At 37.2% G+C, this 24,073-nt stretch overlaps 1 protein-coding gene across 2 annotated transcripts in view; it reads right to left on the bottom strand.

Annotated features, from left to right (window-relative positions):
- Positions 1–349: 349 nt before the first annotated feature.
- Positions 350–24,073, bottom strand: part of TFPI (tissue factor pathway inhibitor) — a 45,214-nt gene continuing 21,490 nt past the window's right edge. The window contains exons 4-9 of one of the 2 annotated variants that reach the window (XM_075710878.1): positions 14,721–14,759; positions 11,339–11,515; positions 9,091–9,186; positions 8,519–8,611; positions 942–1,124; positions 350–571 (exon numbers count right to left, since the gene is read on the bottom strand). In XM_075710878.1, coding sequence (XP_075566993.1) covers positions 459–571; positions 942–1,124; positions 8,519–8,611; positions 9,091–9,186; positions 11,339–11,515; positions 14,721–14,759 — 701 coding nt within the window. In that variant the 3' untranslated portion in view covers positions 350–458. Of the gene's footprint in view, positions 572–941; positions 1,125–7,492; positions 7,839–8,518; positions 8,612–9,090; positions 9,187–11,338; positions 11,516–14,720; positions 14,760–24,073 lie in introns of those variants that run through there. The other variant, XM_075710879.1, reaches the window with a different exon arrangement.

Genomic DNA, 24,073 nt, shown 5'->3' with positions numbered 1-24,073 from the left:
AACCTAAAATAAATCTGATTAAAACAAGCCCAGTGTCTATTTCCTCTTTATAGCAATAGACCTATCTTTTAATCTACGATTGAAACAGTCATGCTTGACAAGTGATGACTCTTTGACAAGCATTATGCTTGCTTTAGCACAAAAATAGATTTCAAAAAAGAATAATGGGGTAATAAAGTAAATTTGAATCTTGTCTACTTTTTAATAATTTTGACTTATACACCTGCACAGTCTGTTCTGCCCTGTTTCAGCTCTGACGATTCTATATAATCAAACTACAACTTAAGAGCCTTTTTCAAAGTCAAAGGTAATGTTTATTAACATGAATGAGGAATACATAATAAAAATATAAGCAGCTTAATAATATGTAATCAAAATAATCAGTACAGTAAGTATATTTAAAGGGTGTACACTAAAGACTTTCATTCCCAGGTGAATACTTCACATTTCCATAAAAATCAAAGTTGTATTCTTTCAGGGATGATTTCCTCACCCGGAGCCTTTGCTGACTGTTTCTTTCTTTTCTTCTTGATTTTTATTAATCTTCTTTCGCCTTTTTTTTTATTGAATCCTAAAGGTAAAATGAAGTAATATTAGATGGTGTATGACTAACACATCCAAGATTATCAGAAACAAGAGATAAGTCTTTTTTTTCAGGAAATATTCTCAAAAAGAAGAAAAAAAGAACATTGTCTTACCTAAAGTCTTCATATGCCTGACCAATGCCAAGTTGTCTTATTTCTGTTCTTGTACACTGTATTTTACTGTCCATCTTTCTCTCTCTAGCTCTGTCACTCTTCTGATTTCCATTTTCACTTTTCTAAGACTTTCAACTCTTACATTTTATCAGGCCAATACTGACTACCAAGAGTTGCAAGAATGTTTCAGCCTGCATAATATTTATCTCTTATGATAGTCTGTGGCAGTATCACTTCCCATACCTTTCTTGCAGATCCTCAAACATGACTTTCTGGAGGTGAAATTATTTTCATTCCCACCACATCCACTGTAGCTAAACGGGCGACATCTTCCAGTGGAGTAGTTGTAGAAATATCTTAACTCTTTGGCTCTGCAAAGTCCTCTGTCCATAGGGGTCATGCACAAAGAAGGGATAGGAGGTGGTTCTAGAAATACCAAGAAAAACAAGGTCAGAGACAACGCTGCAGTTTACCAGTTTCCTGTTATATTGATATTATAGATGAGATTTGAAGGTCACGGAACTTTGAAATGTACATGAAATTTACTGGAAAATTTAATTCTGCCCTCCTGAAAATCCACGATACTTTACATAAGCATCTGTCTTTTTATGATTACAAAAAATACTACAGCAAATGTTATTCTCTTTTTGAATTCCAAAAGCCAGCAAAAGCTTACCTGAAAGCAAGGTTTGTTTCCTATATATTTAGTGATAAAATTGCCATGTCTGTGATGATAGGAGATAGTATTCAAATTCAATTAGAGAAGTTTCAAGTGAAGTATTTGTAGGAAGTGAAGTGAAATGAATTAAACTTGGACAGCTTTAAAAACATGGTAAATGTTTATGATAATGAATGAAGTGAATTTTCCTAATTACTGCTAGACATTCTGAAATCAAATAGAAGGTAAAAGTACCCCACACTTCCAATGTAAGATTCAATATCTTAATATTAGGTTTGTCATATGAATAGAGAAAGCTTGACCTAAGTAGTTGTTGTGGTTTAACCCCAGCTGGCAGTTGCACCACACAGCCACGTGCTCACTTTCCCCCAGTGGGATGGGGGAAAGAATCGGAAGGGTAAAAGTGAAAACACTCGTGGGTTGAGATAAAGACAGTTTAATAGGTAAAGCAAAAGCTGCACACGCAAGCAAAGCAAACCAAGGAATTCATTCACTACTTCCCATTGGCAGGCAGGTGTTCAGCCATCTCCAGGAAAGCAGGGCTCCATCACGCGTAATGGTTACTTGGGAAGACAAAACGCCATCACTCCAAATGTCCCCCCTTTCCTTTTTCTTCCCCCAGCTTTTCATGTTGAGCGTGATGTCACATGGTGTGGAATATCCCGTTGGTCAGTTGGGGTCAGCTGTACCGGCTGTGTCCCCTCCCAACTTCTTGTGCACCCCCAGCCTACTCACTGGTGGGGTGGGGTGAGAAGCAGAAAAGGCCTTGACGTTGTGTAAGTACTGCTCAGCAATAAGGAAAATATCCCTGTGTTATCAATGGTGTTTTCAGCACAAATCCAAAACACAGCTCCATACTAGCTGCTATGAAGAAAATTAACTCTATCCCAGCCAAAACAAGCACAGTAATTGAAGTTGATCTATTGGAAAAAACTGAGCAGTTATCAAGAAATAACTTGTAACTCACAGAATAACAAAGGACTGAACGTGAAGAATAAGTGCACAAAGTGACTGAGAAGCTGGTGCTTTAGTGTTGCTGTTAGATTTTTACCATTCCAAGAAGTAGGCTGATGGTTTGCTTCTTCAGTGTTGCTGCAAGTGACAGTTGAGAACTGAAACACTGGAAGATGAACTTGAGGTATCTGAAGTACCTGGGCACTGGAACAAGTTCAAGAAGCAAATCCGTGCCAGAATTCCCAAACCTGGAGAAACTCCATCATCTATCACCCTGGAGCGACTCATACAAAAAATCAGAACTGACATGATTTGCTGCACAAGATACAAGAAACTGAATGGGAGGCATTATATCATCAGTTATGAGGGACTCAAAGGAGCGGCCTTTTCCTTCAAGAAGTAGTAGAATTGGGATAGCTGAGATCTGAATGCATAAATGGAAATGCGAAACTAGTCAGATGGCCGCCTTGAAGTTACAAAGCCAGGTAGAAAAAGTTCAGAGGAAAAAACAAGTAAAAATTTTAGGGAATAATTTGGGTTACAACAGAGCTGAAGACATCCTGTAGTTACAAAAGTGGGAAGCAGATGAGTTGCTGAAAGCAAGAAGTTATGAACTAACTTGGGCAATTCAAGAGGCTGACAAGAAAATATCCAAAAAGAACATGCTACATCTTACTTTTCTTACACATATTACACCTGCTGAATAAGGCTCATCTGCCACGTATAATAGGTGAACTGGCATGGTGAAGAAGTATGAAAAATTGCTGGGAACAAAATAGAATGGTGATTTATGGAAAGCTAAGACGGCAAAATGAAATTAATAATATATTTGAAGCTATGTTAGCAGCATGATACTACTCAAAAAGAATCCTGAAATGCAAAAACTGAGTCATGAGTTGGTTTTTCAAGATAGATTAAGTTAGTTTCAGGTTATAAAATGAGCACTACTTAACTTCTTTTTATAACTGTGGCATTATTTTAAGAGTATGGTTCACTCTGGACCCAGAGTAAGAGCCCACAGTGTGGTACAATTTATATTAAATCTACTCTTTTATTTATAATAAAGATGGTAGTTAAATTAATGCAATGCTTCTGGTACCGCTCTAACTGAGAACTATTGAGCCTATAGCTAATTTCATCTATAGCTAATTTCATCTCTTTCTAGCTGGAGAGGATGTTAGCTTTCAAAGCATATCTTCAGCAACATTAAAAAAAAATGCTTACCTATTTTAACCTGATGATTTCTGAACCTAAGAAGAACAAATCAGAAAGGCTTGCAAGCGATGAAAGGGCCAAATAGCATAGGTTTGTTAATTACATAACAGAATTTAAATATATACTTTGTAATGTAAATTACTTATCTGGTATGTAGAATTTTCCAGAGACACTCCAGGGTCCCATCATGAAGGAATTCTCACAATGACTCTAAGCTTTAGGGGACCATAGAGCCAGTGATGTGGTTACTGGTGAATAAGGACTACCTATGTATGTATAATGTAACTGGCAGAGTGGCATCCAAATGCTATTCAGAATCCCTCATGTACTCTTTCTAAAAATTATGTTGTCCTTTGTCTAGATCACTGCTAGATAAATGCCCCAGCAACCAAATACCATTCCTGTTCATCTTCAAAATATCTGCATATTCTTTACGCTCACAGAAGGAACCAGCCCATGAAGAAAACCTCTTAGTTTTGCTATGTAACAGCCATTTTTCCAACAAAACAGTACATTAAAATAAAAATGAAATTACTTAACATAATTTCCTGTCTGCTGAGGATCATAAAAATTATTAATTGATTTTAATATACTGATCACTAAAAGACCTGTTAACTTTAAGTTACTGTAAACATAAAATATGTACTGTGTCATGCCCAGCCCAACATCTCTATTGGCAGTACAATCTATAAGCCTGTGAGCCAGTATTTTAACGCAGTCACTGGGAGCATTAGATCCAGGTAAGTTTTCTCTGTTCAGCCCCAGCTTCTAATGCTGTACTTATGTATATGAAGTTACAGTAAGTTTAGATATTATGCCTGTTCTTGAGTTTCTCTCTCAAAAGTTTTGGTTTTACAACCTCACTTTTCTGAGTTGTTGAAATGTTTTATCTCCTGCTTTTTCTATGAAGGAAAAAAGAAAAAGAAGCAAATTCCACAACCCACAAAAGTACACAGAGGAAGGGGTACACACTAAAAACAGTAAAAAAAATAGAAATACATGTCCCACTATCAGAATTATTTTCCCCTAATCTAGTCATTACAGGTCTATGAATTACAAATGTCAACTTTATTGAGAGACTACTAGAAAAGCTGGTTTTAACTCTACTTTTTTTTTCTCAATTCAGATTACATTTTAGTAATTTTTTTTTCCATGGTGCAAGTTAGCATTACTCATTACATAACTCATTACATGTTAACATGAAGTAGATCATATGAACCTAAAAATTAATAAATGTCATTAAATGCTTTCTAACTTTTTTATATATGTAACTACATGGCCCATCCTATGGCCTTTGATGCAATTTCTACAGAAATCTACCAGTTATTTAGACTGACAGCAACAGGCCTTAAGACTCTAGCTTCACCCTCGTGTTCATGCTATTCTGTTTATCCAAAATATCCGATTTAAACAGGTTTTAAATATCCAATAGCAAGCTCATAAACTTGGATTTGCTATGCATATTACTTGCCAAAAAAAATGCGACATAAGTCAGGTCACGAACAGGTATGGGGAAAAAAGAATTTACAATTCATACAGGCAAAGCGCAAATGAAAGCTTCCAAGCCAAGTTAGTCAAACATTTCCAGGCGTAAAGTTTTCTTCTGGAAAATGCTGATACAATGAAATACAAAGTTCTGTTCCCCAGAAACATGCCAGTTCCATCGAAAGTTTTGAAGGAAATTAGACTTTGGAACCCATCTCAAGTGGAGCTTGTGAACTGGAACTCTAGCCACTAGCTCTGCAGGAGCTTCTCAAATGTGTTTCAGGCTTTACAACAGCAAAATACAAGTGTAGATCGTTCTCTCATCTTTCTGTTACTTCTTTTTCTTGATGATGCAGATGTTTGGACTGATTTTGCTTTGTTGAGAGAATAAGACCCAAAACTACAATATTTGATATTTTGTTTCTGAAAAAATAGGTAAACTAATTATATGAAATAAGCAGTAGATAAAAAAGGCTATTGTTCTTACCTATAAAAACACTGTTGTATCTTACCCTTCACTGCTACCTAAACAATCTTTAAATATGTATGGTTTAAGATTCAATTCTTATAATACAGCATTTTCTTGAATCCCAAACACCCCCCTCTGTGGTGTGAACAGACATGATCATACTTCAGAATCTCTGAAACATGCATATTCAGATATAGACTCATATTTATCAATTATTTATCCCAACCCTGCATTGCAACAATAATCATTATCCCTCAGGCTTAGCTGGTGTTGTGTGACAATGAACTGTTAATTGATGACAGTACAAAAGAAGTTTGAAATGATCTTGGGGAGCTGGATGAGAAACAATGCTTACTGCATTCTCTTTTGCTAGACACAGGTGTGTGACATTCATGAAGCTTCAGATTTATTGCCAGATTTTTGATATATGCAGACTTCAGTATCTCATTTCGGGTTGCAGCAAAGAGAAAATAAAAGAATCTTCAAGTAGAGAAATTATTACAAAAATAATGAGTCATCTGCACTTGACAGTACTCTATTGGTATAAATTGGTGCAGATCCATTACAGCAAATAAAACTGTGTCAATTTATATCAGCAAAAGATATGGCCCTGACTTTGAGAAGTAATAACAGGAACTGCCTGTGTGTGCCATTCCATATTTGCTGGGTTGAAAACTGACTTTTGATCCTGCATCCCACTTAGATCTCACAAATCAAATGTAGAGTACAGCAGCCGTAATTTCCTACCATAGATCACTTTGTGAAAGGTATGAGTCTTGGCTTCACTTTCTCTTAACTTCCCCAGAATAAAAGTTATTTTAAATCTTGCAACAGAGTAAGACCAGAACAATCTTCACTCTCTGCAGAAAGTTCATTGCTGAGAGAGAGTGCTAGAAGTTTCATGTTTATATGCAGGGGGAAAAAAGTTTGGTTTGTTTGGCCATAGAAGAGTTTAATTTTCTGAGGATCAATAACTTTGTTGGAAATCTATTAATCTTGTATCATTACAGAGTTGCACATACGCCCAATAATACGTATTTTTTCTTGCAATCAAGATGAAATCGCATTTCTGTTGTGAGGTAAGGTATTCTATAAGAGACAACTCCCTGCAAATTTTTTTTTTTAAATGGTGGGCATGTACCTAAAAAAAAGAAGATACATAGCCAGGCCAATATGCATGCAAAATAGATGTTACAGTAGCAGACTAGCTACTTTGCGTGTGCTTGAGAAGATCAGCCACTCGCTCCCGAACAGTCCATCCTGACCTCATATGTGCACAGCCAGGTTCTTGTCCCTCACCGAGAGCCATGAGGAGTCATGGTGCATGTTTGTGTGAGACGGCTCTACCTTGCAACTTCAGTTTACACCTCTGCCTCTAGTAATAGCAGGAGTAGAAGCTACGTTCTCCGCATCTCTGTGGAGAAATCAGCTGTCAGTTTTGGCCCTGTCCTTGCCTCCCCCTGTAGTGGGATTGCACAAAGCACAAGATTTTAGCCCATTCCAGCAGCCTGAAAGGTACAGGCTGATAAATAGAATGGCAGCAGGTGGCTGCACGGGGCAGGCTAGTGCAAGGCAGACAGAGATTATATAGTAGGGAAGAACCTGTGGGTCTTCAGACTTTCCACTGAAACACCCTGGTCCTTCCCAGGTCACGTTTGTTCCCCGACCCTTTCTTCCATGAACTTTCGAGTCTTCTGTTTCTCTTACCCTCATCTCTGCCTCCCTGAATCTGCTCTACCTTTCACTATTGTTGACACAACCAAGAACCCTTCAGTTTGCTCTGAGAAAACATAGTGAATCATGCCCCTTTGCTTATATAGATTAATTGTTTTGGGGATTTGGGGATTCATACTGTGAGTAAAAACCTTCAGGGAACATGTACGCTCTTATGTCCCTGGACTTACTACCAGGCCTTAAATAATTCAAATATTTTTCAGTAAAATAAGTTGCCAAAAGCTTTACTGTTTTATATTCAGTCATTTTAATAACAGAGCGCACCGATGCTTTGTATGTGGTAAACAAACAATCCAACTATCATAGACACTTACCTCAACCCAATAGTGCATGTGGATCACAGTGCAGGCAAAAAAACAAATAGAATACAACACATATTCAAGTTTTATTAGACATATCATTCTAAGCAAAGAGCACAGGAACATTATCCTACATGCCCATTATCTTACAGATCACATTAAACACAAAAACTTTAATGAATTTGTAAGCCATCACTCAATCCCCAGAAGTACAAGTAAGTGTAAATGCAAAAAAAAACCCAACAAAAATGCTTGGTAAGAACGCTCAGGCTTTTTCCAACTGTTTCTTGTTTCCTCTTGCATAACTGTGGATCATAAAAATAACATGCCTCAAATTCAATCACCCTTTACAGTGTGAGCAAGTACCAGCAATCTATAGTGGACAGCCTCCAGCTGCAGAAACTGTTAAAACCTAGCCCTCTACCGTAAAGATCCAGATTCTCATCTGCATTATAATACATAGTGCAAAAATACCTTGAAGCAGACACAAAATTAATTCACACTCATTTTGATTATTCTCAAACCAAGAACTGAGTTTAATATGGCCTTAGTGAAAATAAAAATTTATTGTGATAAATATATTGTGCTATATTCCAAAATCCAAATATGGTCCTTTTTTAAAGGGTAAGAGGAGCCTTAAATCAGCTGCCAATTCGTTCCCCACAAAAATATTAATTTTGACTAAAAGAACTCTGCATCACTGCTTTTGCTTTTGGTCTTTAACTTTTTGTATTTATCAGACCTGAAAGTGTGCGTTTCCTGAAGGACAAGATGTGGTAAGTCTTCCACTTTCTGATATTTATGGAAGATCTCTAAGTAGCAATATATTTCTTTGCTTTGACTTTCTCTGCTTATCAAAACATTTGACATAGATGGAAACCCATTCTTTAGTCTCATATATGTTGGAAAATGGGTGGAAATGGAAAAGCAATCCGGAGCGCATAGAAAAGACCAAGAGCCAAGAACTGCAAAAGTGAATTCTTACCAAAAAAAATGGGAAACTGGTTACGCTCCTCCTCTGGGGAACTACTGTTCAGAGTGTTGGGCTTCTCATTTGGAGCAGTTGGCAACAAATTGACTACAAGGAAAAAAAGGGGTGAAACAGTAAGTGATGGGTTATCTAGGCACAGCAAAGCTCTGAAAATAAAGTGATTGGTACCCATTTGCCTTGCTCCATACCAGTATTAAAGAAATGCTGTGTTTTAGTGGTATTAAGTCCCAAAGGCATAGCAGACTGATGTGCTGAGGCAACTTTGGGATGGATTCCTTTTTCTTCTTTAATTTTACTGATGTAAGATTTAAATCAAACATGATTTAGTAAGGTTATTTTTATATTACTAGCAGACATTCTAACCATTGCAATTGTAAACCTTTTTCAAAATAGGTATTACTGACAACAAAATGGCTATGAAGCTAGTTTTAATGTTACTGAATTCACTGTGCTTATGCATTTCAACTAACATACATATCTTCAAATAAACAGGAAAATGAGTGGACAAGCCTAGAAGTGTCTGCATTAAAAAAAGATAACTATAAACAGCAAAAGCAAATTTTTACCAAAAATCCCAGGAAACTGGTTGGGTTCTTCCTCTGGGGAACTACTGTTCGCAGTGTTAGGGTGCTCTTCAGCTGGAACAATTGGCAATAAATTTGCTAAAAGAAAAATGAAAGGAAAACAATGAGGAAAAACATACAAAACCCAATTGGTATCAGTGATTCAATATGGCTAAGATAAAAATTTTGATCTATTTAAACCTCTGCAATGGCCCCTAATCCTCTCTTTCTTCTTGGGTATTCATACAAATTTACATGGAGGTGTTATTTCAAATTAAAGTCAGAAAAAAAACCCCAACTTTCTGCAACTTTTAGTCCAGTAGGTAAAAGTGGAATCAGAGCCCAGGAAGAAATGCTTCAGCAAATGTAGGGGAAAAGCACATGGCTCTATATGTATATCTTAAAAAAAAAAAAAAAATCTTTAAAAAGAACCATAGTGGGTCTTCCCTTTTCTAAATGTGAATAAGCTCAAGTTCCCCTTGCCAAAATGACAGATTATGAAACAGTCCTGGAAAAAAGCCCGCTAGAGACAAGCAAGACAAAAGGGTCTGGAGGCTCTGGGTGGGAAAATGCATTCATCCTATGAATAAAATGAAGTACTTTGTGAAGGGCAGAGGAGTTATGAAGGTTACTATATTCTGATACAGAACAATTTATAGGAACTAGTAGGATGAGGAAGTGGATGAATGATCTATGGTCAGTCTGAATGGCTGTTTTGTAGCCTAAGCTGCACAGCCAAATCATTCAGAAGTGAGGGACAGGTTTCCCATAATTCTTTGGTGGGAAGCTAGCAATGCACAACAGAAAACAGTAAAACCAGCAATTCCTGTATTGGCACCTGTTTTCATTACAAGACTTGGTCTGAAAAGAGTATATTCAGATGTTCGGGTTAAAAAAAATATATTAACATTTTATGATATTATAAAGCCAAGCAGCTGGCAGGTTTTAGATTACAGAAAAAGACTTACATGGCTGTAACCAGAATAGGTCCGTTTCTTCATTCCCTGTCATTTCAATCTCTATTGCTGTAAACTCTCTGCTTTCTTCAATGTAGGTACCAATATTTTTACAATATATTTCAAACCAAATTTCCCCAAATTTCTGTCCTAGAAAGTGTGTTTATAAAATTTTTCCCCTATGTCCTGGTTTCAGCTGGGATAGAGTTAGTTTTCTTCCTAGTAGCAGGCATAGTGCTGTGGTTTGGATTTGGTAAGAGAAGAATGTTGATAACACGCTGATGTTTTTAGTTGTTGCTAAGTACTGCTCATGCTAGTCAAGGACTTTTCAGCTTCCCATGCTCTGCCAGGGGCACAAGAAACTGGGAGGGGGCACAGCCAGAATAGTTGATCCAAACTGCCCAAAGGGCTATTCCATACCGTATGACGTCATGCTCAGTATATAAACTGGGGGAGTTGGCCAGGGAGCAGCGATCGCTGCTGGGGAACTGTCTGGGTATCGGTCGGTGGGTGGTGAGCAATTACATTGTGCCTCACTTGCTGTGGATATTATTATTGTTATTATCATTATTATACTGTTGTTATTAGCATTACAATTTTACTTTATTTCAATTATTAAACTGTTCTAATCTCAACCCAGGAGTGTTTCTCTCTTACTCCTCCGATTCTCTCCCCCGTCCCATCGGGGTAGGGGGAGTGAGCGAGTGGCTGCGTGGTGCTGAGTTGCTGGCTGGGGCTAAACCACGACACCCTAATGGCAAAGTTTAATGGAGAAATGTGATGCTCTAATGCCAAAATACAGCCAGGAAACAGTAGTCATTGTGGACCAAATCCCCTCTTCAGTTGAAATTGATGTTAATTACTTCATCCATCTGTATTTCTTTTAAAATTCTGTTTCAAATTATAGACCAAACACTATTTGTTTCAACTTAGATATATTAAATAGTATGCAGATTTCTGAAAATTAATACTGTGTTCTTTCTTACACACACAGGTTTAATATGTATTTTGCAGGGGGTTGTAGAATTAACATATACAGGCAACTAAGTGTCATGAGAAAAGTAAAAAAGTAGGAGTCCTGTAATATTCATTAAAGTACCTATCAGGTTTTTTTCATTTATATTTTTCATTTTAGTATTTTTATGTAAAAATATCTGTAATTAATGTTAATTTCAGGTATAAATTATCGCCATCTCACGGTGCCCTAAGTTGCCTTTTTTCCATGCAAGATACCTTCAAAACACAACCTTGTTTATACAATAATAAAACTAAGAATAACGAGGACAACAACTTACAGTTGCCTTGGCAGGTAGTCTGGCATTCTTCCAAATTCTTGAAGTTGTTCTGGTTTCCTAGGCACCCACCATACTTGAATACTTCACATATCTTTGTCTCTTTGTTATAGAAATACCTGGAAAAATAGCCTCGGCAGATTCCAGGGTCTTTGTCATGAAAGCAGAAGTTGGGCTTTTCTACGAACAATGGCAGATGAACAGGGTGGGGGAAGAAAAAAAAAATCAACACACATTCCAAGACAACAATAGAACTGGAGAAAATTTATAAAATAAACCTATAACTTAGGACTAAAGACCAACTGTAAAATAACTGCTGCTTTATTGTACTGCTCTTGTTCTATATATAACAGAGCATTACAGAGCAATATTACACTGGAGCATTATAGGGACATTTTTATTGCTTTTTTCCCCTCTTTTCAAGAAGCCAGTACATTATGTCTTGGAAAATGAGGACTAATGATTCCTTTAAGTGTCCTCCTACATTGAAGCTCTAAGAAGAAAATCAGTTTTTACTCTGAATTAAAACAAGATTTGAATCTCAGCTGGATCATTTGAATCTAAGTACACATTCTTGTCATTTATGCAGTCATTTTAGCGTGAATTACACAGAAAGCACTGTTAAAATAAAAGGAAAGAGGAAATAGTTTTAAAAAAAGAACAGAAAAAGATCTAACAATGCATTTTGTCTGGGACAGTCTACTGCTATAAAAGGATACAGGAAACTGGGAGACAGAGCAGCTATTCCAACTCGTTTTTCAGTCCCAGTTCCTAGCTTGCAATCAGTAACTATAATATCAACCAAGAAAAAGTTAACAAATGAATACTGTGTAATTTGACTGAATATCAAGGCATGATATCATGGCTTCTGGCAGGGAAGAAAAGCACATAGCCATACAATAATCCCCAAATGTCAATTTCTCACCATATTCAATTTTTTTCTCAAAATCATATTCTTAAAAGAAAATCGTGGAAACAATAATGAAATGTAGAGGTATTGTCAAATTCTTGCTAGTAGATACTTTGAAATATGATTCTTGACTGAGCTGACTTGCAGAGAAAACTGTATCTAGCCATCTTATAAGACAATCTTATCAGATGTGACATATAAAGGCCTTCCTTACCTGTGAAACTTAATATAATGAGACTAAAACAGTGTGCAGAGGGCTGCCATTTTAATAAAAATGACTATAGAACAATTGCTTTGAAATCCCTAATATTTTTGGAGTAGGTGATGGAGTTGTAAAGAAGTCAATCCTATTAAATCTATTTTAGCCAAGTATCTATTAAAAAATCATTGCTAGAACAAGAATATTATTAAACTCAATTGATGCACATCATATATTTATATAAAACATTGTACTAGCTCATAATTAGTATTTTTTCCAAGAAATAATTGTCAATATCTTGTATTTCAAGTGTTATAAATCTTCATGAACAGCAAAATGACATTTTCAGAGATCACATGTAAAATTAAACCATTAAAATGTTCTTGCATAAAGTAACAAAATCAACTATTTTAAGCAGTCCTGGAGAGCTTAATTTCAGTTCTTCACTACAAATTGCATTCTCTGCCAGTAAGTATATATATTCTACAGTTCTATTTCACGTTTCATACTATTCAGATGTAGCATCTATTGGTGTTCACAGATTTACAAAACTAAATTCACATAGACCAACAACCATGAAAGGTATGGGCAAAACATATGATATGCTTTCAGCTGAGAACAGAAATGAGACAGTTATGTAGACAGGTAGCAGGCAAGAATCTAACAGAGTGGTATCTATTCCATATACCACCTATTAGGAACTCACAGATAATAGGAGCTACAGGAGCAATTCTTTCATCAAACATTGCATAATACTGGGAAATAACAGAAAAAGAATATTAGGTAGATATTAACTAAGAAAGGAAGGCAGATAATAATAAGGGTATGTAAAGTAGACTACAGGATTATGACTGATTCTTAAAACCAGCTGCTCTTCATTTAGAAACTCCTTATATTAAAATGGTTCTTGCAGAAAAAGGAAATTAAATCCAAATAAGTTGAGCTCACAGCTAACTTTTATAGCCACTTCTGAAGAAAGAGGTCATGAAGGCAATATAAACCTAACTATACAAACAAGTATTATACTTCTAAATGCCATAACTTTCTCCAGAGACTCAATATTCAAGACTACATTACTGGAAACAATAGTAAACATGTAATGATGTTGATGATAGCCACAAGCTGAATTTAATAGGATATGTTCTGTTTTGTCATTAAAAGCAGGGAACTAGGGTCAGACCTTAAAGGAAGTAGTGCCAAACGTCTGCAGCATCTGTGGAAAATCAACTTTAGTAACTTCCATAGCATAGAATCATGATTTTTTTTATGCGTTAAGAATAGAAAAGACAGTAAACAACAGGAAAAGAAAACCATCATCTCAGTATGAAAATATTCCAGAATACCATTCTGCAAAGATAAAAGTTTTAATTAGCCTATTTCAAAATGTATGTGCAAAAATTGATATTTCTGTGAGGAGTTAAATGCACACCGATTCAAGAGGAAGCAAGTGGAAGGAGGGATAAGGGAAGGTTAACAGAGAAAGAGGAGCTGACTTGTGAAGAAATTTACTCTTCTGTGTTCAGGGAACTCAGGCTACAAGCATCAGGCCCAATCCAGATAAGTCTTTAATGTGGAAAGAGGGGGTGGGGGTGGAATAAGTCTTCACAAGCTCTGTTGTAAGTGTCAAACTTAAATATTCTTGTTAGGAACATAGGTTACCTCAATAGGCCAACAGTGTTTTAGACAAACGATTCTCAGTGCTTAAGCACTGGCTATTTAGGAAGTCTGGGTATGAGGCAGAATTTCTGTAGATTCCTGTTAAATTTCTGTAAACAGTCTGCCCCTTCAGGAGTGGGAAATTTGCTCCCTTGCTTAATGAGTAATTAAAGGAACTCCCCTACCCTCTGTTAGCTCCTACACAGGCAATGCTTGAAAATTTCTCTTTCAGAGTGTTTTTTTCCTGTTTTTGCTAACAGTGGAGGAAGCATTTAGATTATTCTCAAAACACACAATAAGAGTTCCACATCATGGCTAATTATATAATGCTTGAATCTCTTCAGAGTCCTTCATTTCTCTTTATTGAAGAAAGAGAAAAGAAGTGTCATGATGTGTTTATTTTGGGGAGAAGAGATTGCAGCTACTATCTTCAGTGACCACAAATGTCCTCAAAGTCTTCGATAAATACAGAAGAAGATTGGGAATAAGAACTCACTTCAGTCTGATGTTCTTGTTTTTATTAGGAGATAGCTTGGAACAATACATAAGGAATTTATCAAAGGAAGCTAAATCCCTTATTGCTGTGTAAGAGTCTTAGACTACTGTGTAAACATAATTACCTTTCTTAATTCTTGTTAACATCATCTTCCAAGGCAATTCTGCAATATAAATAAAAAGAAAAGTATTTAGCAAAAGCAGATGTGTTAACTCTCACCTGTGATACCAGGCTGCTTAGCAGTGACTATGAGCACTGAGGAGGAAGAATACAGCATCTCTTCCCCTTCTTTCTTCTCTTCATTGGAGAAGTGGCACAAAAGCTTGTTCGGGAGGACTGAAGTATCATTTCCCTTGTATGAGAAGACCCGCTATACTGGAAACTTAGGGATATGGAAAGTACTGGAATCAAATTATACCAATATTGAATAGAACAGAGAAATTCCTCTTTGTGTTACTGGAACAAGAATCCTGTATTACGTAATCTTAGTCCTCAAAAGAGGAGTAATTAGCAGACCTAACCCAACTGCTGTAGCTGATACAGCTAATAGCTTCGGAGCTGATCTAGTTAGCAAAGACCTCTCTCATGCTAATTCCTTTGCTACGCTATGTAGTGTCTGAGTAAAGTGTTCATTATGTCATTTATGATATTAAAGCCCTTTCAGCCAAGTAATCTCCAACTATGTTTAGGGTAGTACAGATGACAAACTTCTTTGCACTGTTCTTTTAGTGCCTGATCAGCAGTGATGAAGTTGCTATTGTCATTTTTAATGGAGGAGCCTGGCTTTCATTGTACTTACTCAAGAAGCTGGATATCTGACTTCAATCCTGCATACCTTTCCAGTGACTGAAAACAAACCTTCATCCCCTTCTAGGAGACTGCCTAATCATAAAACTACAAAGGAGTCCAAAGGGAGACTGGCTTAGCCAATATGTAATAAAGGCTGAAAAGTTTTCGTCAGCTGAGAGAAAGAAAAGTGGCCATGTATAGCTAATATATTTTTTTATTTTGGAGATGTTTTCCAAGACACATGAAATAGTAGCTTCTGGACTTTACGTAAGTCATCTTAATTGCACTGCTTCATAATTCTTCTTTTGTACTTGTGCTTTTCTTAATGGCATTATAAAATGCTAGTTTCTCCAAAACTCTCCTTTGCCTACTGACCTCTTGCATCTGAGAGAAGGGATAGAGTGGTACAGCTAATGCTTTGCAGATGACACCAAACTGGGTGGGAGTGTTGATCTGCTTGAGGGTAAGATGGCCCTGCAGAGGGACCTGGACAGGCTGAACCAATGGGCCAAGACCAACTGTATGATGTTCAACAAGGCCAAGTGCCGGGTCCTGCACTTTGGGCACAACAACCCCATGCAACACTACAGGCTTGGGGAAGAGTGGCTGGAAAGCTGCCTGGCTGAAAAGGACCTGGGGGTCTTGGTTGACAGCTGGCTGAACATGAGCCAGCAGTGTGCCCAGGTGGCCAAGAAGGCCAACAGCATCCTGGCTTGTATCAGGAATAGTGTTGCCAGCAGGAGCAGGGAGGTGACTGTCCCCCTGTACTCGGCGCTGGTGAGGCCGCACCTGGAATACTGTGTCCAGTTTTGGGCCCCTCAATACAAGAAAGACATTGAGGTACTGGAGCGTGTTCAGAGAAGGGCAACGCAGCTGGTGAAGGGTCTGGAGCACAGGCCTTATGAGGAGCGGCTGAGGGAACTGGGGTTGTTTAGTCTGGAGAAGAGGAGGCTGAGAGGAGACCTTATTGCTCTCTACAACTACCTGAAAGGAGGTAGTAGTGAGGTGGGTGTTGGTCTCTTCTCCCATGTAGTTAGCGATCAGACGAGGAAATGGGCTCAAGCTGCATCAGGGGAGATTTAGATTGGATATTAGGAAAAATTCTTCACGGAAAGGGTAGTCAAGCATTGGAACATGCTGCTCAGAGAGGTGGTGGAGTCACCATCCCTGGAAGCGTTCAAAAAACGGGTAGACGTGGCACTTCAGGACTTTGTTTAGTGGACATGGTGGTGTTGGGTTGATGATTGGACTGATGATCTTAGAGGTCCTTTCCAATCTTAATGATTCCTAGTTTTATTTTCATTAAAAATAATGCAGCCACCAAGCCAGGAAACATGAAATTGCTTCTCTACCCTTAATTGCTTTAGTGGTGGACTTGGTAATGTGAGGTTAATGGTTGGACTGGATGATCTTAAAGGTCTTTTCCAACCTAAATGATTCTGTGATTCTATGATTCTAAGTTATCTGCTGGAAAGCAAATGCAATTTTATTTTGCATTTTGCTCTGTCAGGCAATCAAACATACTATAATGAAGCAATACATTTGCCTGAACCTGGCCATCTTACTTAGCTACCACAGCCCCCCTTTAAGAAGATACCAATTCCCTACAGTACATGCAAAGAGTAACAGTTCAGTAGCAGAAGCATATTACAACTACTTTCTACTGCTGATGGCTCTTCTTGCTTCAGTGGATACATGTCTTCCAGAGACCTGCTCATAAAGCCTCAGCATAACCCATGGTCTAGCCTTCTTTGAAACATGAAATAAAAGGGAATTCAAAGGGAGGTATAGATTTTAGTGTGAATTTAAATCACATGCATTAGTCTCTCATGCCATGTTTCCCAGAAGGCCTCTAAGTCATACACTAAGAGGACGTCACTGCAGCCTCTCTGTGACTTTGTATGTGAGAAACAGTTGCCCTGCCCAGCTAGCGAGGGTGGGGGGATGCAGGAGTGCTGTGCCCTATCTCAGCTTGGAGGTACCTACTAGCAAGACCTCAGACTGAAAACAATTCCTGCTGGAAAGTCCAGTTGCTACTGTGCCCTTCCTTGTTATGGAAGCAGTAACAGAAGATACTTGAACCATCTGTATCCTCACCTTTTCTGCAATTTGTAATTTTAATATGGTCTCCCACCACCGCTATTTATAACAATCTCTTCACAGTCCAAAATTGAAAGGAATATTAGCAGTTTACTCTCCACTCATATTCCAGAGCAAGTGTTTCTAACCATCCTTTATATAGTGATGCACCTTCCGTGGCTCCTATTTTAAGAGGTGCTGATGACAACTAATAAGCTTTTACCATTAGCTGTACTGCCCTTGTGTGCCATAATCCTACTAAAATTTTTTCTTTTTCGTCTGGAAACATGGCCTATGTTATATTTTCAAAGAAAATCTATTGGGTAGAAATTCTCTCATGATACATTTTCCTTCCATCTCTGGGACAATGCAGCTGGCATCCTTAAAAAAAAAAATATATTATTTAAAGACATGACGTGCACTTTAGAGTGACATATAATTTGTTTGAACATCTTTCCAGTGCTTCCTATTAGTAGGAGGCTGTGCATTCAGCATTTAAACTCATGACCTAAACCATGGACACTCACATCAGGCCATTTCACTAATTCACTCAGCTGTCCCCTTCAGGCCAAAATCAGCAATCATACTTTGGCATATGATCTCTACTCTTCTGGCACAGAACAGGAAGAATCTATTGTGAGTTTATACAGGCCTAGAATGTTTTAATCTTACTATCATGTCAACAGTGTCTTTTTGCTTCTGGTTTCAGTCAAAACACCGAATCTACAGCTGAGTTAATTTCATCTTTGTAAACAAACCATATTTCTGAGTAGACATGCTGTGTACATAATAGACATTAGAATTGCTTTCATGTCCAGAACCTTTTATCAGCGGGTATTTTCCCATGTTAGAAGCGTAAGTAGCCTAAGATATATATTCACTGCCTCAAAAATTAGGACCTTTGCGCTAGTGATGACATTTGTGATTCTACTCATATCCAGTAAGCAATAGAGCATATAGGCAAACTCCTGTTAAAAGTAATTTTTTCTTCCCTGAAGTGGTGCGTATTGGGCACATGAAAAAAAAAAAAAATGCAGCTGATTTCTAGGAGACTTGAGTCAGAACTAGGCATCTTGAATCTGAACACTGTCTTAGAGAGTCTTGGAGTGGCCAACCCATAGTTGGGCTCTCTGAACTCTCTTGTACTGACTTCAGCCAGTTCTGGGAATTACTCATTTCTGTCTTAGATGGTTTATTCAAAAATTTTAAGAAGTTCTGATTTAAGAAGCCTGGCAATTCACTCATGTTATCTCATTTATTTTTGTATTTGTGCTTAATACTGGAAAATCAGACACTGTGACTATTCATGTTATTACTTCTGGATTTGTATATACATTGCATAACTTCCCTTTAGCTTATTTTTAGCCATTTTGACCATATTCTTCACAGTGATAATTATCTGAGTATCTCTCAGATTTTTCTTTATTTTTAAGCATTTTGCTATCACTTATATTGTCTTCTCAGTTTGGTTTCTACAGTTACTAAATAGCAATTTTCCTGCAGTAATAAATACTGGAGACATAAAGTAAGATTAATATAACAATATACTACAAGACTGCACAGACAAAGACAGCTTTAACAAATAAAACCTACTAATTTTTTTTGTTTTGTTTTTTGTAACTGAATTACGCTGGCAAAAGTGGGTTAACTTATTTGTTTATTTTATTGCTGATGGTCAACAGCATACTGGTTTGTGCCACCAAACCATTTTATCTGCTGTTATTCATTCAGAGAATACAGAAATAATGAGCCTTTATTGCTCCAGTTCCTCATAGCAGATTCAACACTTGCAGAGTCTTGGATCACTATTAAGCATACACCAAACACTGTACTTGGGCTGAGTACCAAAATGTAGACACTAAGCCAGTTCTTATTTTAAATAACTCAGTTTTATTCTATGGAGTTATGCCAACTATATGCCAGTACAGGATTTGGTCCAGAAGATCTGTTCTGGTTATTGATCCAACCTACATGTCAGAATCAAAGTAACAGTATTGGTCAAAATAGCAGCATTAGGCTGAAAAAATAATTTTATAGATCTTCACTCATGGCACCTGATGATGACTTTTGGACACTTCTCATTCCAAATTCTGTATCTGTCAACCTGCCTTTTTCAGTTTAGCCCTCTGTCTTAGCCTTTAAACTGGAATTTAGGGCAAACACTCCAAATTACCAGGAAGTTGCACATTTTGGAGGTGATACTGGCAGCTGCAGTCCTGCAAACAACCCTGCTCCAAACGTGGCAAAAATGCTGTGGGTCCAGCTGAAACCCAAAACCAGACACCAGATGTAAAGTACCAAAAGCCAGCCTAGTGACAGAAAAAGAACTATCTTCACATCCTAGATCCCAGGTCTTTCTAATGCTGAATGCTAATCAAGAAAAATAACTTTCAATTTTTTATCTGGAAAGACTGTATTCATTAAACTTTGTGGAGCCATAACTAGAAACAGATTAATCACAATTTTCTAAACAAAACACTGCAGAAGTGAAGAAAACACCTTTTAAGGAAGGTTGTTCTCTTTGAATAACATTGCCAACATTAATTTTTTAAACTTCTATGTACGTATTAACTTTGGAGTTCAGCAGCAAGTTTCATTAATTTCTGTGCTGAAAATTTAATAAATATGGAAAGAAATTTCGAAGCTCGTTATACAGGGGGGGTGGGGGGTGCAGGGAGCGGAAATCAGTTAAATCCATTATACAAACTTATGACCCATGGAAGCCATATGACAAAGAAAGAATTTTAAGTCTAGAAAGGCCATTTGTCAGGTAAACAGACAATTACTATGCAACACATTAATGCCACAATTTGAATAATTTTTAACTCCTTAAAATTATATTAATCTGTCTTGAATGCGCACGAAAATGTCATCATTCAATTCTGATAGAGATACATCTTCTGGATAACCATACAGAATAAGTAATACTAATTAATACTCAAAAATCTGCCCAGGCTGGGCTAAGTAGAGGAAGGACATCAGTTTCTTTAGCCATAAACCTTTACAGGGGTGATGATTACTCAACACTAAATGTAAGTCTTTTACACCCAGTTTGGTAGTCGGCAACCTGCAGCCCAAATTGGAAGCAAGACCAGCCCCTGCCTTTTAAGCCTCAAGCACTACATCCCTACCTTCTCTACTAACAAGCACTAAAACTGGCATATTCTGGTTGGAAAAAATGACCCAGATATAGAGATATCAGAATTTTCACTTAGGCCTTGATACAAGAAATCTGAAATCTGTTACTGATTATAAGCTCTGCTAGAACCAGCACAAAGCTATTTGGTCTCCTTAAATACTGTAGGGTTCAGTTCCTGAACAGGATGAACAGCTAGAACTTCTGATAGGACAGTTTGTAGAAATGCAAGAATAAAAGGAGCAAAATGTCATTTTTGTGCTAGTTTCATATACTGGTTAAGCACAGCCCTGATCTTCCATCCCCCTGTAACGAGATTCTGCTTTGTTTGATTTTCTGCCAAGAACTGTCATCTGTTCCTATCCAGTAGTTTCTTATGAAGATTTAAAAACGTATTACTTAAATTCTATCTTACTTTTAGGTTTTTTTGTTTGTTTGTTTTTTGGTTTTTTTTTAACTCAGGTGTGAAGAATCCAAGACACAAATAGCATAGTCTGGAGAAAGAACAATATCGTAAAGAGCTTTTATCCTAACTGATTTCTAAAGAAACAAATACAGGTACATGAGCACCAAAATAATAATCTGCACTTCTAATAGTATCTGAGACTTCAGCATGAAAAGAAACTGAATTTTTGATGTAAAGGTTCTTTCCCTTCTCAGCCAAATCAGTAAGAGTTGGTGTAAGACCCATTTCAGATCCAAGTAGGACAGACTTTCATTGACTTTGTGTGTGATTGCATTTAGGGCAAGATGTTTATATTCAGGAAGATGCTTTTCTCTATGTCTTTTTTTTTTTTTTTTTAACTTGAAATGCTAGATTATGTTATTTAGTAACCAAGGAATTATGATTTCCATATCATTCTTCCTTGATGGGTTGTCGTTTCAAGATATACCTTATTTTAATATCATTAGCACTACGTTCACCCATATACAACTCCTGAAAACAGGGCAAGACTGTGACCGATTCTTGCCACTTCTTCCCTGGAGCACATCTGGTCTCTGAGGGTCATTAGTGGATCTTGCCAGAAGCCATCAAAAGATAAGTTTCAAAGTAATTCTTAGAGTAAAATGCACTGAAGAACTGCTGTTCACTTAAAGACTGGAGTGATCTGATCTTTTTCACTTTGACAAGTTGTTAGTGAAATTTTGTAGTGTTTTTTCCATCCTGATAGAGATAATTTTATAAGCATGCAATTGTTTGAAAGCAAAACATAGTTGATTAGAAAAATAACTGAAATCTGCTTTCATTCTAAAATGTAAGGTTTATGTTTGTGGGTTTTTTTTGGTTTTTGTTTTTTTCCTTTTCTTTTGAGTGCATTGTCTGTAGTGCCAGGTACAATAACAGAAATGCATGGTGGTGCCAGCAGATCAGAAAATAGGTGTGACTGGTAAATAATGCCTTGACTTAGTATTTAGTGAGTAAATAAAATGCAAGTAATCTCCTCACTGGAAAGATCAAAGGGATCAAGACCAGTGATACTTTTTAGGAAAGATGGGTTTTCCTCTGTTAGCTGTTCTTCCAGTATTTTCTAACGAGTAAGACTTTGTGCTCATGTACAACACTTCAGGTTAAATTTTGCTATTATTTATACACACAGTCCCATTGAGGCCTTGTTCCACTCAGCCACACTATTCTGGCTCACTTTGTGTCGGTGAGAAAGCAACCCTGCTTTACTCTGTAAATTGTAAACACTATTAGAAATTGTCATATTAGGAATGTATAATAAACATATATACTCACTTATTCCTTCCCTTGCTGTGGCTGGACTGGGTACAGAGGGAGAAAAGTCTGAGTCAAAGAACTGAATTACTCGAGAAATTCGCAAAGCCTGTGCTGGACAAGGACATGTGTTGCTGTGGCACTGGTTTGTATTCAAACAAGTTATTCTATTTCATAAACACATCTAGGAGGAAACATCAGCTACCTATATGGGTAGCTGAGAAGTAGTATAAGGAAACAGAACCTGATTTAGTACTTTTGCCTTTCATTTTAAACACCTGTAACTATTTGAAAGACTTAATCAACCTTGTGGAAGTGTAAATATGTATTAAGACTATATAATATAGTATTAAGACTATATAGTTCATGCAGACAGAAGAGAAGTGATTATGCCTACTAGTCAAGTAAATACCAGACACCCTGAGCTGTACTCCCTGCTCTGATTGTAACACTGTCTAAGGACTTCACTTATTTTTCTGTTACCTTACCACCTTTCTTTTTCTGTCGGTAAAAGGGAAGATAAATTGCTTTTTAACAGTACCTGGCTCATTGATATGATCATTTAATGTTTGCAGATTCTGAGGATTAGAAGCATTATAACTAACAAGCATTATTAAAATATTACTTAGGGTAATGTGCACATCAGCCCCAGCCATTACTCTGACACTGAGATGGGAGACAGATACTTACTCTGATGTTTAGAATAAATTTAGTGACACAGTTCATAGTAATTTTTATCAGTAATTTTTATCAGGAAATACAGATGTGTTGTGAAACAGGTAATGTAACAGATTTAAGGCCTGATCTAAATACTGCATAGATGTGAATTCTGGAAGGGATGGGAGATGGCTAACAGAGACATTTACATTTACTACAGACAAAGCACGATGCTATATATCAGCTTGTCATATATATATAGTCTGTTTGGGTCAGAAAACCCAAAAAGGAGCTTCTGAAATCAATTTTCTAATCTCAAGTTTCTGGAAGTATTTTCTGTAACCTATATAAGTGCTTGAACGTGACCTATGCTAATCCTAGAAGGTACAAATCTATATCCTGCAAATCAACTCAGTGCCTACAGCACATCAGCAGATTTCCAGTTTTATGGAAGTGCCCAGGGCTAGAATAAATTATGAAAATAGGGCAAACAAAGTGACACCTACCAAGATCTGCACAGCAGTAGGGTGCTACCGGGGTACCTCTCTAATAGGCAGGAGAGATTAACAATTTTCACATTATTTTGTTGTCCATCCTCAGAATAAACTGTAAACTGTTCTCTACTGCAGGATTGCCCAGCAATCAACTGTCTTGAGTTCAGTAACAATGACGTATTTTGCTGCTGGGCAAGGCGTATGTGACTGAGAAGTACCTTCTGTTGAGAATGTATCCTTCTATCTTATCTCAAAGTCTAAATAAATGAATGTCCAATATATGAATTCACTTGGGGAAAAAAAACACATAGTTAGTATACTATCTGAGGGTTATCACACACCTTTGAGGAGCTCTTTATTTTGGAATTTTCTTTCTATTTCTATTGCCCTCCCTCAGTACTTCCCTAACTGTCACTTCCTGTTTACATAGCCAGACACATTCCATCTAATTCCCATGAAAGCAAGGTCCGTATTAGGTATCAAGAGGAAACTCTCAACAAGACTTGAATTCCTTCAGTCTCTAAAAATATGAACTTGTCAAATTTCTAGCTCCACTGGCATTAACTTCCAAGTTTAAGAATCTTCTAACTTTCATACACTCC

Source organism: Pelecanus crispus, chromosome 5 (assembly GCF_030463565.1).
Source record: "Pelecanus crispus isolate bPelCri1 chromosome 5, bPelCri1.pri, whole genome shotgun sequence".
In the NCBI taxonomy this organism is placed as follows: domain Eukaryota; kingdom Metazoa; phylum Chordata; class Aves; order Pelecaniformes; family Pelecanidae; genus Pelecanus; species Pelecanus crispus.
The sequence above is the reverse complement of the archived record's forward strand: the minus strand, read 5'-3'. Positions and strand labels throughout refer to the sequence as shown.